At 52.3% G+C, this 15,636-nt stretch overlaps 1 protein-coding gene across 3 annotated transcripts in view; it reads right to left on the bottom strand.

The window, feature by feature from the left end:
• Nucleotides 1-15,636, bottom strand: part of SIPA1L3 (signal induced proliferation associated 1 like 3) — a gene marked incomplete at its 5' end in the record, with an annotated part of 100,459 nt that overhangs the window by 73,953 nt on the left and 10,870 nt on the right. For all 3 annotated transcript variants that reach the window (XM_080828059.1, XM_080828061.1, XM_080828060.1), the window contains 4 exons: nucleotides 6,378-6,535; nucleotides 9,133-9,236; nucleotides 12,032-12,206; nucleotides 13,015-13,203. In XM_080828059.1, the coding sequence (XP_080684185.1) occupies nucleotides 6,378-6,535; nucleotides 9,133-9,236; nucleotides 12,032-12,206; nucleotides 13,015-13,203 (626 nt within the window). The remainder of the gene's footprint in view (nucleotides 1-6,377; nucleotides 6,536-9,132; nucleotides 9,237-12,031; nucleotides 12,207-13,014; nucleotides 13,204-15,636) is intronic.

Raw genomic sequence — 15,636 nt, 5'->3', positions numbered from 1 at the left:
TGCCCTGTGATTTGCTTCTTTCACACACCTGTGTGACATTACTTAACATGTAAATCATCTCTACACAGCTTGTCTTGAAAATTCATTGTAACAAGAAGTTTGAAGAGACCCTTCTTACTTCAGTTTTGGCTGAGGTGCTACTGTGACAGAAATGAATAGCCACTGAGTGAGAAAGTAAAAAGGAAACGATCTAAAATGTGTTCTGCCAAACCAGTGAGCCCCCTCACTCCCCACGCAAACCACAGAGAGAAAGCCCATGGGGAGGAACATCTTTGGAGAAAGCTGGCAGTGAGCCCCATCATGCCTGCATCCACCCTCGCCAGCAGCAGGCGCCTCCCGAGGTGACTGACAGTTGGGAGGAGCCTGGGGTCATTGGCCCCCTGCCCGGGAGGGTGGGCCAGGAGCCCCTGCACAGCCCAGGGAACTTGTGGTCAGCTGTTCTCACAGTCGGTGACATTTCCCTGCCAGTGCTCCAGTCCTGGACAGGTCAGAAATCAGCAGTTGGCAGCAGGGGACAGTGCAACGTGGAGGAACAGAGGAGAGGTAAGCAGGCTCCCCAACCACTGAGGCCTCCCGTGGGAAGTGGCCCTGAGCTGGGAGGTGGGAGAAGATTGGCTGGTAAGTCAAATCTAGAGATTAGATGACTATCTCCGACATGTCCTTCCAAGGGCCTGATCGAGTGGAGACTCAGTGGTCCATGGGGCAGTGGATTTCTTAAGGTAGCCAGAGAGACCACAGCCCCTCCCAGAGTCACCACCCGGGGCAGGGGAACATGACTCTCCAGGAAGAGGTGCAAAGGGGCAGCGGAGACTCCTGGAGCTATGCTGTTTCCGTGATGATTAAAACCAGTAGGAGTCCCTGTAAATGCGTGAGCAGTCAGCTTGCTACGACTTTTTTTTTTTTTTTTTTGGCTACGACTTTCTTAAAGAGCTTTGTAGTCTCCTCCACAAAGATGTCACCTTGTGAGCACAGTGTTAGGAGAGATTTCCTAATGCTTCTCCCCCAACTGTAAAATAATTTTTAAATAATGAAATTCCTGACTAAAACATATGCCATGAAACCCGAACACGGTGTAAGGCTTGCTCAGGTTCCGACTCCCAGCCCCACACCCACCCCCCACGTGACATGGGGGCCGGTATAACATTCCTGCCTCTGAGACAAGCATTTCTGGGACGCCCTCTCTTGGGCACTGGGGGTATAGTAGTCCCTGACCCCTAGAACTTTTAATCTGGGAGCAGATGTGTAGCAAACACACATAATTACAAAAACAAAGAAAGTGAATAAGGTGCGGACAAAACAAAAGAAGGACCCGATATAGACATATAGATGGGGAATCCAGGAGGGCCTCTCTGAAGAAGTGATAATTATGTATGCTGGGATCTGAGGCTGAGCGGGAGCCAGAGGAAGAGCTGAGGGGAGGGTCCTGTAAGCAGTGGGTGAGGCAGGTGCAAGGCTTGACTGGGAAAGACGAGGCTGGGGTGGTCTGAGCCCAGTAAGTGAGGAGCGGGATGGCAGCCAGGCCTCACAGGGCCTTGACGGAATGTTAGCACTCTTCATCTTTTTTTTTCGTAATATATATTATGAAATATATATTAATTTTGAGTGAATATATATCACATAACATACTATATATATTATTATATCTTTAAAGCATATACGTATATTTTAAACGTTTTATTTGACATGGAACGACACAGCGAGAGAGGGAACACAAGCAGGGAAAGTGAGAGGGGAGAAGCAGGCTTCCCATCAAGCAGGGAGCCCGATGTGGGGCTTGACCCCAGCACCCTGGGATCATGACCTGAGACGAAGGCAGGTGCTTAACAACTGAGCCATCCAGGCGCCCCAGTGCTTTTCATCTTGATGGTGAGAGCTCGCCATGCTTTGACCATCTGGACTCGCTATTCACTCCTTGCACCCCCAGATCTGGTCTCTGCCTTTCTCAGTGCCCTGGAAGGTGGGTTTCTGCGGGTTGTCACGTCCACCTGGCTTCCCATGCCCTGCGGCTTCCAGTGAATTCTGCCAACAGGAAGCAGCAGAAGTGACAGGAGGTGACAGGAGAGAAAAGCTGGCAGATAGCTTTCTCTCTGGGGCATTCTTGCTGGGCTGGTGGCAGTGGCTGCCGTCCTTGATCCTTCAACTCACAGCCACAGCTCCTGTCTGGGGGCCCCTCTTCCTGGAGCCACACTTCTCCCATTCTCTGTGCCCTCATCTCGCCAAAGGGGTGGGTAATGCGTCCCTGCTGCTGCTGCTGGTCCCGGGATGCCTCATGCTCCTATACTGGTTCCCTTGACCTAGGCCCACCTGCGAGCAGCCTGTTTGTTCATCCTCAGTTAAAACCCAAGCAAGGCATCTGTCCCTTCAGGGTCCATGACAGACACAAGTGCTCGCAACGAATGCCGACCAGACTGACGATCTGTGAAGATCACTGTGGCTGCCCCATGAAGAAAGGACTGGAAGGGACCAGAGCACGGGCAGGAGACCATTGAGCAAGCTCCTGCACATCCCAGGCTGGTCAGGCCAGATCCCTTGATCACTACCTCCACTGTTCACGGTACAGCGACCCTCCCCCCGTTCAGGAGTGCCATGTCAGCAGGTGCCACCTGGAGCTCAGCTGAAGCCCAGCACCAGCACAGGTGTTCACCACTGATTAAAACGACTTAGGGGCGCCTGGGTGGCTCAGTCAGTTAAGTGTCTGCCTTTGGCTCAGGTCATGATCTCAGGGTCGTGGGATCGAGCCCTACATCTGGTTCTCTGCTCAGCGGGAAACCTGCTTCTCCTTCTCCCTCTATGGCTCCCCCTGCTTTTGCGCTTTCTCAAATAAATAAAATCTTAATAAAAAAACCCCCCAAACCCAACAACTTAAACTTGAACAGGCCAAGGAGGAACAGATTTCTACCAATGCACAGGAGATTTTCTGTAGGTTTGACAGAAAAAGGCATTTCCCAGGAGTAAGGTTCTTCGAAGGCCACACAAACCAGGTGCGTTTTCTTCTGTGCAAAACTGTGTGGGCGAGGCCTCGCCTACAGCCTGGGGGAGGGATGGGATGCCTCAGCAAGTCTTTCTAATCCAAGGTGCGTCCACACTGTACTTTACAGATGTGAACAGCTTTGCAACTTCTCCAGTCAGCACCTGGCTGCTTGGACAGACAGACTCTGGTGCTTCCCACAGTCCTGATTCACTATTTGAAGAATTGTGAAATTACAAGCTGCTGAAGGTTTCTGGACAAGCAGAACAACTGGTCCCTTACATCCCAGCAGCTGGGACTGGGTTTTCACAGCTCCCAGGCTGCAGGGACACCAGTGTGCCCTTCAGAAATGGCACACTTGGGAGCTGGAAAGGATGGCACCTCACTACACAACCAGGTCACTGTAGCCCAGGAAGTAGTTCCAGAATACTCACAGTTATTCCTTCAACAATCATTTCCTCAGGGCCTATGACTGTTGGGCCAGGAATCTGGCCAGCAAAAATCTCTTTAGTGCCCATTAGATGGCAGACCCCATGCCATGACAGATACACGGAGGGGGACGTGACAGGGGTTACCTTTAATAGACGCCAGGGCCATGCCAAGGAGTCGTTTTTTGTTGTTGTTGTTGTTTTTTTTTTTTAAGATTTTATTTATTTATTTGACAGAGATCACAAGTAGGCAGAGAGGCAGGCAGAGAGGGGGGCGGGAAGCAGGCTCTCTGCTGAGCAGAGAGCCCAATGCAGGGCTCGATCCCAGGACCCTGAGATCATGACCTGAGCCGAAGGCAGAGGTTTAACCCACTGAGCCACCCAGGTGCCCCCCAAGGAGTCGTTTTTACAGCATGATGGGTGCTGGGATGGAAAATGTGTTTGGGGACACGGTGGGAGTTTTGGGGAGGGGACAAGGGTGTGGTCTGTCCGGGGACCAGCTGCCTGTGGAGAAGGAGGGAAGAAGGGGTGGGGGCAGCTCTGGTTGTGTCTTTAACATTTTCTTTCTTTAAAAATAAAGAGAACTGAAGCAAATATGGCAAAATGTTAACATCTGTTAAATCTGGTGGTGGGCACATGGGTGTCTGTTATATTATTTTCTGTGTTTTTCAGAACGTTTTAAAATACTGCATAATATAAATACTTTAAACTGTAAAAAACAGGAAGGGTTTAGGGGCGCCTGGGTGGTGCAGTCTTGATTTTGGCTCAGGTCACGATCTCAGGGTCATGAGATCAAGCCTGGCAATGGGCTCTGCACTTAGCAGGGAGCCTGTTTCACTCTTCCTCTGCCCTTCCCCCTGCTCGCGTGGGGTGCTTGCTTGGTCACTGTCTCTCTCAAATAAATTAGTCTTAAAAAAAAAAAACAGGGGTGCCTGGGTGGCTCAGTGGGTTAAAGCCTCTGCCTTCGGCTCAGGTCATGGTCCCAGGGTCCTGGGATTGAGCCCCGCATTGGGCTCCCTGCTCGGCGGAGAGCCTGCTTCCTCCTCTCTCTCTGCCTGCCTCTCTGCCTACTTGTGATCTCTGTCTGTCAAATAAATAAATAAAATCTTTAAAAAACAAACAAACAAACAAACAAAACAAAACAAAAACCCAAAAAACCAGAACAAAAAACCCAGGGTTTGTGGATCAGAAAAAAGCCAGCATCCTGGAGGCCATGGAAAGGCTGGCCTGGAGAGGTGGGGGATCGACCGTGGGTTGCTGTGACAGCCCAGGCCAGAGCTGGGAAGTGGGGGAACCCACCCCCACTCCCGCAGTTCAAGCCCAGCCCCAGCCCCTAATGCGGGGAGAAGGCAGCCTTCTGCTCCGGGTGTGTGTGCGCGCGTCAACAGGTCCACCTTCTCTCTCACCAGGGCTACCTTCCAGCTCCTAAGGCACGCAGGAGGGCACATGGATGAGTTTGGGCTCACCCAGCCCGGAGGCAGGGGCACTGGTGGCTGCTGCTCCCTGTCCCAGGAACAAGCAGCTGCACGTGCCACCCCGTGGCAGAACCCCCCTCCCTCCTCTCCTTCACCTCACTGACAGAGGAAAAAGGCAGATTCTGGCGATTCTGCCAGGACCACGAGGGCACCTGTGCACATACCCTTTGACCCAGTAACCCCGGTTTTAGGAATTTTCCCAGCTGTGTACTTGGACGCATGTGCAATGAGAGCATACGTAAGATTATTACTGCAGGATGGAGTGGAACGGTGGGCGACAGGAAACAAGCCCAATGCCCAGAGCTGGGGGAAGGGTCTTGTGCACCCACATGAGAGCAGGTTATGTGGTCATGAGGAGTAAAAAAGCACTTTAGGTACTGGTTTGCAGAGCTCTCGAGGGTCAGTGAGTGTGTGTGACACGCTCCGTATATATTAACACGGGGAAAAGCAATACTTAGAAGTAGTTGCCCGCATATATACGAGACATCCAGTTGCACAAGAAACTGCTAACAGGGTGACTGGGTGGGGGGAGCGGGGCAGGGTGGGAGGAGACTGTGACTTTTTTTGTTTTTTTTTAACTTTTTAATTTTACTTTTTGTATCTTTTGCATTTCAAACCATTTCCAAAAAAATGGAGAAGAGTGTTCCCTAGCCCACTCCCCAGAGTCTATGGTGCTGCTCCAGGGACATGGGCTGCCCTTGGCCTGGGCCTAGGTCATCGGTCAGCTGGTTTCCAAGGACTACAGCTCTATCCTCACCCCACACCCAGAGAACTTTCCACTTGGCCTCTGGCTGTTGGCCACTCCCCGGGGTGAGACCCGGCCCTCGGGGAGGATGCTGAATGGGTCTGAGGCCTGCGCTGCCTGTTGCTCTGTGAACTGAAACCTCAGCTCTGTGTCCAGAGTGGTGCATGTGTGCATGTGTCCGTGCATGTCCCTGCCCCACCCTTCCATCTTCTGAGCCTCCTTTCAGCCATCACTCCTGTGCTCCGCACCCCCCCCCCCCGCCTGGGTGGTGGTTTCGCTCCATGATGGGCTCTCCTCACCCCCCACCCAGGTCAGCAAGCCTCAGTTCTGGAGCTTCTCCTCCCAGGAAAGCAAAGCCCTCCTTTTGCTGGATTTGCACCTGGAAGGAGGTTAAGATTAAGAGTTGCAAGCAAACGAAGCAACATACAGGGAAGTGGAGCAGATCGAGCTATGCTTGAACCTGTCATTTGGGAGAGCTGACATAGACAAAGGCCCTTCTGTCTTAAACCAGCTCGAGGAGGGGTTCTTGTCACTTGTGATCAAAAGATGCCAGGCAAATACGAATCACTGATGAGAACTGGGATGCCATGCCCCTTTCTGCCTGGGGATGGCTCCCTAGAAGGTGCAGGGACATAAGGACAGAGTTCCCTTGAGGCACACACAGTGGCACCAGCACTGGGGGACTGCCCAGAGGCTGGAGATCAGCTGCTGCAACTTCCTGTGCGTGTAGGGTTGGGGGGAGCCTGTGCAGGGGTGTGTACCTGTAACAGACGTTATCAGTGCAGGGGTTGTGGGCTCGGACGATGATGAAGACGTGTTGGAAGTGTGAGCGGATGTTCTTGGGGGTGAAGGGCAGCGCCCCGGGCTCCTGGAAGATGATCGTCACGATGTCGTTTCCTATGTGCCTCTTCCTCAGTAGCTGGTAAATGGAAATGGGGGAGAGGATGGTGGCACAGGTTGGCTTGTGGGCCTCCCTGGCACCTCCTGCTCTCACTCCTCCCCGGTCTGGTCCCCATAGGTAGCCAGTGGGAACCATGGACCCAGGTTGGATCATGTTTCTCCTGCTCATAGCCCTCAGGTGGCTCGGCCTCACTCAATGTAAAAGAGTCCCTACATGGCCCAGGGGGCCCCACGCCACCTGCCCCCCCCACCTTTTTGATATCTCCTCCCACGCTCCCCCTCTTTCACTGTTCCCGCCACAGTGGCCTCCTGCAGCTCCTCAAATGTGCCAGAAACACTTCTTCCTCAAGGCCTCTGCCCTGGCTGTTCCCCTCTGCCTGGAACATTCCTCCTGTAGAGTCCCCAGGGGCTCCCTCTTTCAGGTCTTTGCTGAAACACCTCCCTCCCACGGAGGCCTTCCTTGGCTGCTGGATCCCCACGACAACCCCCATCTCTACTCTCCTGCTGCCCCACTCAACAGTTCCTGACACTGAGCACACAGTGGCTTTTCCCTCTTCCTTTCGTTTCTCGTCTACTCCCTCCCACTAACACTGGTCTGTTTCGTTTGTGGCCCGCTACTGTGTGCTTAGTGCTCAGAGCAGTGCTGGCACAGTCGGTGCTTAAGAAATATCTCCTGGCGGTCGGATGCCGCCTGCTTGGCTGATCCCAGGCTGCTGCTGCCCCTTCCCCGGACACTTGGGTTGGGATGGTTGGGGCAGTGGTGGCTTCGGACCGGCCCATGGGAACCCAGTCCTCTCGCCTCTGTTTCTCACTGTCTCTGACCAACAGACTGTTAACCTTTGCAGGCGATGATGTGGTCACGGTGTTTTACTTATTTGCTGACATCACAATGTTCCTATTTACACTAGTTAAGCCTTTGTATGACTCTCACGGTCAAGGATCCTCACTGGGAACGTGAGGTCCACAGATGGGCGTCCTGTGTAGCTCGATACGAAGTGGCCCAGAATGTGGAATCCAGACACTTACACTGAGCAGCATGACTCACACTACCAAATGTTTCTTTATGTGTGCTTTCAACCGGTGACATTGCCAGATCAAGTACCCGTCTGCTGGGGCCAGCCCCGAGCGAGGCGTCTTCAAGTGGCCAGCTCCTCTTATCCCAACAACCCCGTGAGGCATGAACTCATCCTACCCCTTTACTGATGGGAACACTGAGGCTCCCAGTGGTTAAATGACTTGCCCTCGGTCACACAGTCATGGGGACAAAAAGCCTAGACTTGAATCCACTTCTGCTTGACTCTGCAACCCAAGCTTTCCCACCTACCAAATACCCAGCATGAGGGACTGCTTCCTGTGCCCCTCCTGGGTGTCCGGCCCTACTTCGTGCGGGGACCTTTCTCAAGACATGGGTGCCGTCATTCTGCCCATTTAATAGGGGAGGAACCCGAGGTCAGAGAGAGAGGATCACACAGCTAAGAAGTGGGGAAGAAAGAATTCAAATTCAGGGCTAACTCTGAGACCAATGCTCCAACAGAATGCTACAGGTTAACCTTACGGGATCACTCCACTCTGAGCATCTTTGCTCTGTAAAATCTACAATGTCATCTGAACCAATGGAAAAAACAGGCATTTCCTAAACCACAAGTCTGCGGGGCTTCTGTTTTTTAGAAACTAGGAGTTGTTGTCTCAGGACAGAGTCTGCATGGCATGTCCAGGAGAGGAGCCTCATGAAGCAGGTGTTTGCTGCTCTTGCCCACCTAGTTATCTTTTCCTTCTTCTTCTAGCAGCCACATCCATGCCCTTTGGGAAAGCCCCTCCCTGATCCCTATCAATATTTCACGTTGAGCTGACCCCATTCACCCTTCCAAGGGGTGGGCACGTGCTTCAGGCTTGGCCAGTCAGCCTGTTCCATCCCTGCCTCAGGCCCAGGGACTGGCAAGTGAATGGTCAACAAGAGTCAGGCCTGAAATGTCTCTGGGACACCAGGGAGGCACAGCTCTTTCCCCACCAGAGTGGGTCTGCTGGTGGGATGTGAGCAGAGGGCTGCTAGGGGGTATCTTTGCCATGACTTGGGAAAACCCGTGAATAAGGCCACAATGAAGAAAACCAGAGGTGAGAAATGAAAAGGATTCCTAACATTGTCTGAGCCCCTGGATCCAGCCATACCTAAAGCCAACCCTATCCTGGCACTTGAGAGTTACACCACCCAGTTAGACTCATTTTTTGCTTACAGCAGTTTGGTTTGCATTTCTGTTACTTCTGGTCAAAATAATGTTGACTGATAACAATCTTGTTTTTCACAGCACCCCTGATGATGTAAGAGACTGCTGAGTTGGGTTTCTAGATGCAAGCAAGGTGGCCTAGGAACAGCTAGAAAAACACTGGTTTCAAACGATACCTGGCCTAGCCTCCAACCCCCAGGTGACATGACCGTGGTGTGGAGGGTCTCCAAGGCCATGGGCCCCCACAGGGGGCACCTGCTGTATGGGACGGTAGCAGGAGAGCCAATGCCCGCCAGGCAGCCAGCTTCCAGCCCCAGAGAGAGAGAGTGACTTGGGGTTCAGCTGTGCATCCACTGGAAATCATGTGGGGGCCCCCACCCTGGGCCCCACTGACCTGCTGCCTGTTGTTGGGGGTGTAAGGGAGCAGGGTGGAGACGTGGAACATGATCTCGTAGTCCTGGTATGTCGTGTAGAGGGAGTGGGTGCCCGTGGAATCAGCTGCAACAGAAACACCAGTTAGCACCACGTTTCCCAAACCTCTGGGTTTGTGCCACGTCCCACAGGCCATCTGCGTTAGTTTTCAGCTTGATGTTTGCACTTAACTCCACTCTTTAAAATTCAATAAATTTAGGTAAAAAGGAAACCTTCTGTTACACACCCGGCACACTGGTAAAAATTTCAAAGTCTGACCGTAGTAAGGGCTGGTGGGGACGGAGAGCCACTGGATCACTCTCTGTGGCTGGTCAGACGTGCAAACTGGTACAACCACTTTGGAAAACTTCTTAGTAATATCCAGTAATTAAGCCTGAAGATCAGCTTAAGCCAGCACTTTGTCTCTTGGGCTCGTAACCAAGAGAAATCGCATACACGTACCCTGGAATATGGATAATAAACACCTTCAAATGTTGGTCAAAAAGATGAACAGGGGCACCTTGGTGGCTCAGTGGGTTAAAGCCTCTGGCTTCGGCTCGGGTCATGATCTCAGGGTCCTGGGATCGTTAAAGCCTCTGGCTTCGGCTCGGGTCATGATCTCAGGGTCCTGGGATCGAGCTCCACATTGGGCTCTCTGCTCAGTGGGGAGCCTGCTTCCCCCCCTCTCTCTGCCTGCCTCTCTGCCCACTTGCGATCTCTCTCTGATAAATAAATAAAATCTTAAAAAAAAAAAAAGATGAATAAACAGACTGGCATACTGATGTGGTGGGGAAACACAGAGCCTTGAAGGTAGCCGTAGTCACCACAGGGGTGAATCTCACATATATAGTGTCGAATGAAAGATGCCAGACACAAAAGCAGCACATCCTAAAGGATTCCGTTCACATTATGTTCAAAACCATGCCAAACAAATTATAGTTAGAGACACATATATAGGTAGCAAGACCATGAATGATAATCTTGAGAGTCAGGAAACTGGTTGCCCCCAATGAGAGGGGACTGTGACTAGGGAGCACAGCTGATTATTGGCTCCATGCTTCTGATGGGCAAACTGAGGCACAGGGAGGGAGGGACTTGCAAGGTGCAGTGGAGTCCGGACTGGAACTCACACTGTCTGACACTATGGTCTTTTCTTAGTAGTACTTGGTGCTGCTCTTGAGGGTTTCACATTCCTCATAGGAAACAGACCCAAGTCCCTAAACTTGAGCCCTAAAGGTCCCGCAGGGTGAGTCCCGCCTGCCTTCCTCACTCCATTCTCCACATTAATTCCCTGGACAACTGCCTTTAAACCTCAGAGCTTCTGCATGTGCGCTCCTTTCTCCTAGAATGCTTTTCTTGCTCCCTCTCTGCTTCCTTTATTCCGCCTCACCCCTCAGGCCGCAGGCCATGTTCTCCGGGGGCCCTTCCCCACCCGGACCTAAGATCAGGTTTCCCGTGCATGCTCCTCTCATCTTGAACGGCTCCTTCTTATCCAGGGAGGAAGGCTGGGAGGTTTCTGTTCAACGCAGGGAGCGAACCCACAAACCACACTGCAAGGAACTCCAGGGTGTCCCGTTCATCTAAGGAAGCCCACTTGTTGGCACCTCTGGGCATTCAAGGCCACCAAGCTTTATTCAACCGAAGGGGCTGCAGAGACAGCGGCAGAACAGCCTGCAGAGTCCCTGATCGTGCGGCCTTACATTCTGGGGAGGAGCTGGGACAGGCGAGGACACGGAAGCCACTGCTGGCTGGTGCCAGAGCCAGGCCTGGAGCCGAGTGACCTTCGGGTGACTGCAAGCTGGGGGCATCCCTATCCAGTAAGCTGGGGCCACTGGGTAGGAGCACTGTGCTCCCTGGGGTCCTCTGAGAAAATCCGCTTCCCACAGAAGCCATGTGGCAGCAGCTGGCCCCGATCCTCATGGCAACATGACGCCTGCCATTCTGGGCAGGGCGCTGAGCCTCAGGAGCAGACATCTGTCCGAGAGCAGGGATAACAAGTCTCCTGAAGGAAAGAGCAAGAGGCCCACAGTCCTAACGCTCAAGGGCCACTTGCTTGACAGTGAGCATGGACAGTGGCCTCACAGGAGTGGGCACTGAGCAATGGCTTCTATACAACCAGTATTTTTAAAGCACACTCGACAGTGTACTGTCTGAGGGGGTTGTTCTCACACAGTAAAACTCTAAAGAAAAGCAAGGCAGTGATGGCCACGGCCACGTTCAGGGTAGCGGTTGCCTCCAGGGAAAGGGTGGATATAACCGGAAAACCAGAAGGCTCACGGAGCAACGGGGGCCGTCTGCTTAAAGCAGGTGTGAGATCCGGCATATTCGTTCTAGCGTTTCCGTACATACGTGTGCATATATGCATGTAATATGTGTACATGCGGCGAATAGGATGGACGTGTTCTGTGGCAGTTTGGGGGGGTGGAAGAGCAAACTGAACTCGTGTCATGGCTCCTTGGGGAGAGGACTGGCTGCCTGAGGCTCTTGTCATCGCTGTCACTGTCACTCAGCACTATGCATGCAACACCACGATTCCGTGCATGTGTGCTGGGCACTGTCGGGCACTGGCAGTCACGAAGCCTCGGGACAGTTTCCAGCGCACGTGTGCGTGAGTTCGCACAGGATCCTTCCGGGAGCGCGACTGCTGACTCCCAGAGCAGGTGGGTCTGCCAACTTCACTAGACGACACCCTCCTGTTCTCCCAAGGGGTCTTACCATCCACGTCCCCGTCAGTGGAGGCTGAGAGCTCCCACTGTCCTGCATCCCTACCCAGGGACCACCAGGCCCTGTGACTTTTGCCCCCAGGGTGGGGGTGCGCTGGTGGCCCCCTGTGATTTAACTGCCCCTCCCCACCCCCCACGCGAGGCCACTGCGCCACTTACTCTTGACATCGAGCTGGGCGGCGTACTTGGTGAAGCCCTTCAGGCAGACCTTCTCCCCGATCAGGGAGAGGAACTCCTCGAAGGCAGGGCCGGCGTCCTCGTTGTTGTACATCTCCTCCTCCGAGCTCTGGCCAGCCTTGCAGTAGAGGATGCCCACTTTGTGCTTCCGGCACAGCTGCAGAGGCGAGAGCAGCTCTGTGAGGCAGGCCCGGCAGGGACATCAGGGGGACGGAACAGAGGGGCTTCCTCAGGCAGAGTGCCCAGGGGGCTGCTGGGGTCCCACTGCCGTCGAGCAGTGGCGCAGCCAGAGAGGAAGGAGAAAGGATGTGTGTGGGGGGGCACACCCCCATTGTCCCTCTCCCTCCTTCCTATTCCAGAGAGGCACGACAGGGTGCCCGTGTGGCTGGCTCCTGTTCTCTCGACACAGTGCCATGCCATTCTTTCAAGAGTAAGGGACAGTGGCCTTGGCTAGCTGCCCCTATAGAAGGTGGCCTGTAACTGGCTAAGATGTCTGCAGAAGGAAATTCTTGAGAGTTCGGGGCTCAGTACAGTCAATGCTGCTTTTAGGAGGTGGGCCTCCAATCACCACTTTTGTTCTGTGTCTCGCTCATTCCCCCGGTCACTGGTGACTAGAATCTGGATAGACGCCTGACCTAAGTGTGGGCCAGTCAGACGCTCTCCTGGGACTGAGAGTGACCCAGCTGGGGTCTGCAGATAGCTGTCATTCTCACAGACACTCTGGGAGCTGTGGGAGGACAGAGAAGCAGAGGGAGCCTGTGTGCAGACGGGGGGTGGGGGGGGAGGGAACACACCCTCACACTCTTGGCACCCTTGGAATTTGATAATAGATCCCCCCCTTTTCCTTAAACTAGCTTAGGTGGGTTGCTATTCTGGAAAAGAAAAAAAAAAAAAACAAAGACAAGGACAGAAAGAGGTACCAGGATGGGGTTGCAGCGGCCCCCCCACACTGGCCCCCAGCTCACCCCTTGCTCGTCGAGCTTCAGCAGCTGCTCGGTCACCTTGGGAGTGTTGAGAGCCAGTCGTAGGCAGTGGATGTTGAGCTCAGGGATGACATACTCCAGGGCGTCCTTTAGGGGGAGGCCCCGCCCTGTCCCGTGCTTCATGGCGGTGGGGGTGGCGTCCTCCAGGATAGAGCCCCGCAGGGTGATGAGCTGTTTGAGGGAGAGAAGGGAAGGTTAGGAGGCTCTCCGGACCCAAGAAGGGAAGAGAGTCCTGTTCTCAGAGCAACATGTGTGGTGGTCCGAAGCTTGGGCCCCAGGGCCAGCCCTGGATTTGGACCAGGACTTGAACTTGCTGCCTCCTCCCTATGAGATCTTGAACAGGTGCCTTCAAATCTCTGGGCCTCAGCTTCTCTTTTTGTGAGTGACCAAATGAGTACAGTGACGGCATCACAGCCCCGAAGGGTGCCAGGAGGACTAAGCTAATCAGATTTTTGAGACGATGGAGCACAACTTTGTCCGTTCAACAAATACCAACTGAATGCTCTTGAAGTACAGCCCTGTTTGGGATGCAGTGAACGAAAAAAAGACACCTTCCCCCACACCCAACTTGCATTTAAGTGGGGAGATGTCATTTAAGTGTGTAATGAATAAAAAGGCTCCATAAGGTGAGCACTCAATGAACACTCTGCCTTCCTTACAATATGTGTAAACATATCACCGTCATAACACGGCTGCTCTTTGGTGGGGCTCTGGGATGCGTGTATGCGTGCATGTATGTTCTCAGGTTTCACAGGTGTATATTTACGCCCACACACACACACACATAATCTTTTCAGTGTCACTCAGGTGATTATGATTTGTAGCCAGGATTGAAAACCTTGAGTCAAGCCAATCACAGCCATCTCATTCCCCTTTCCCAGATGGTGCTTTCTGCATTTTTCCTACAGCTGGCCACATGACTAGCTCCAGGTAATGAAATGTGTGGGGAGTTCACCTTGCGAAGGACTTCTGGACATACTTGCCTCCCTTAGTTAAAGGAAAGCCTTTCCACCTGCCCATTTCTTCTTGTTAAGGACGCTCGTGTGAGGATAAGATGTTTGGAGCTGTGGCAGGCATGCTGTGATCATGAGGAAAGAGACAAGAAAACCACAGAGAAGTCAATCTCTCCAGATGCCTACCTCCAGACTTCTCATTAGAAAATGAAAACATCCCTCTATTTGTTTTAGCTACAGTTAGTCAGGTTTTCAGGTTTACAGGCAAAGCAGTTTCTGACAGACTTTATAACAAAGTCACATTTGTGAAGGTACAGTTGACTTTGCTATATTTCAGGTTCAAGAGTAATTATCTAATTAAATGTATAGGTCTGTTCAGGGGAAGTTTTGTCATCTCCATTTTACAGATAAGAAAACTGAAGCTCTGGGGCACGTGGGTGGCTCAGTCGGTTTGGTTGAGCGTCTGACTCTTGATTTCAGCTTGGGTCATGATCTCTCGGTTGTGGGTTCAAGTCCTTCATTGGGCTCCATGCTCAGCAGGGAGTCTGCTGGAGATTCTCCCCTTCTGCCCCAGCCATGTGCACACATGCGCCTGCTCTCTCTCTCTCTCTCTCAATACATACATAAATAAAATCTTAGAAAAAAAAAAAAAACCTGAAGCACTGAGAGGTTATGTGCTTTCTCTAAGGCCACCATAATTAAGTGACAGAACCAGGATTCCAAAGGACCCCTGACTTTTCCAAAACTCCTGACTTTTTTCTTTGAAGGTTCTTTTTTTTTTTTTTTTACTGTGAAGTATAATTCACATACAGAAAAGTACACAATGTATGTAAGCATAGCTAAAGGAACGATCACCAAGTAAACACTTAGGTAAACACCACATATCAAAAAAATATTTCCAGGTCCCCCAACCCCTTCCCCTCCTCCCCAAAGGCAACCCTACCCTGACTTCTAACTCCACAATTTATTTCTGCTGTTTTTGAGCTTCATGCAGTTTGTACTCTTTTCTATTTGGCTTACTTCTCACAACACTATGGATATGAGATTCGACCACGCTGCCGTGAGAAGCAGACGTTCTGTCACGACAGATCCATTCTACTGCTGAGTCCAGAAACTGCTTCCAGTGCTGGACAACTGTGAACGTGCTGTGAGGAGCACACACAGAAGCACCTTGTATTGCATACGAACACATTTTTGGGGGTTTATACCTAGGAGAGGAACTGCTAAGTCACCGGACATGTTAATCTTTAATTTTCCGAAGTTTTCCAAGTGGTTGTACCTGCTGGCCCTGAAAGCCCTGGCTGCTTTGTGTCCCCATTGCACCAGCTCTGGCTTCTGTCCACAACGTCAGCTGGCCATCAGGTGACGCCAAGGGCAGGCCCAGGCCCTGCAGCTCCAGCCCCCCCAAGACAGCCCAACAGGGGTTCTACCAGGAAAAACAGTCTCCCTGAGGCAATTGCTACAAGCACTTAGAACACACTTGAGACTATGGTTTAAAGACTAAGGAGGATCAGGGGTGACTGGAAAAACATGTTGGCCCTAAGCCAACATGTGGACACAGCAGGCAGCAAAAACAATGCGTCATGACGTCACCTCTAAGCATACAGCCTACCCTTTCCAAACGAGCTGGGCAACAGGCATACATGGAAGG

This window comes from Martes martes (genome assembly GCF_963455335.1).
Source record: "Martes martes genome assembly, chromosome: 17".
Taxonomy (NCBI): Eukaryota; Metazoa; Chordata; class Mammalia; order Carnivora; family Mustelidae; genus Martes; species Martes martes.
This window is presented reverse-complemented; position numbering and strand designations above follow the sequence as displayed.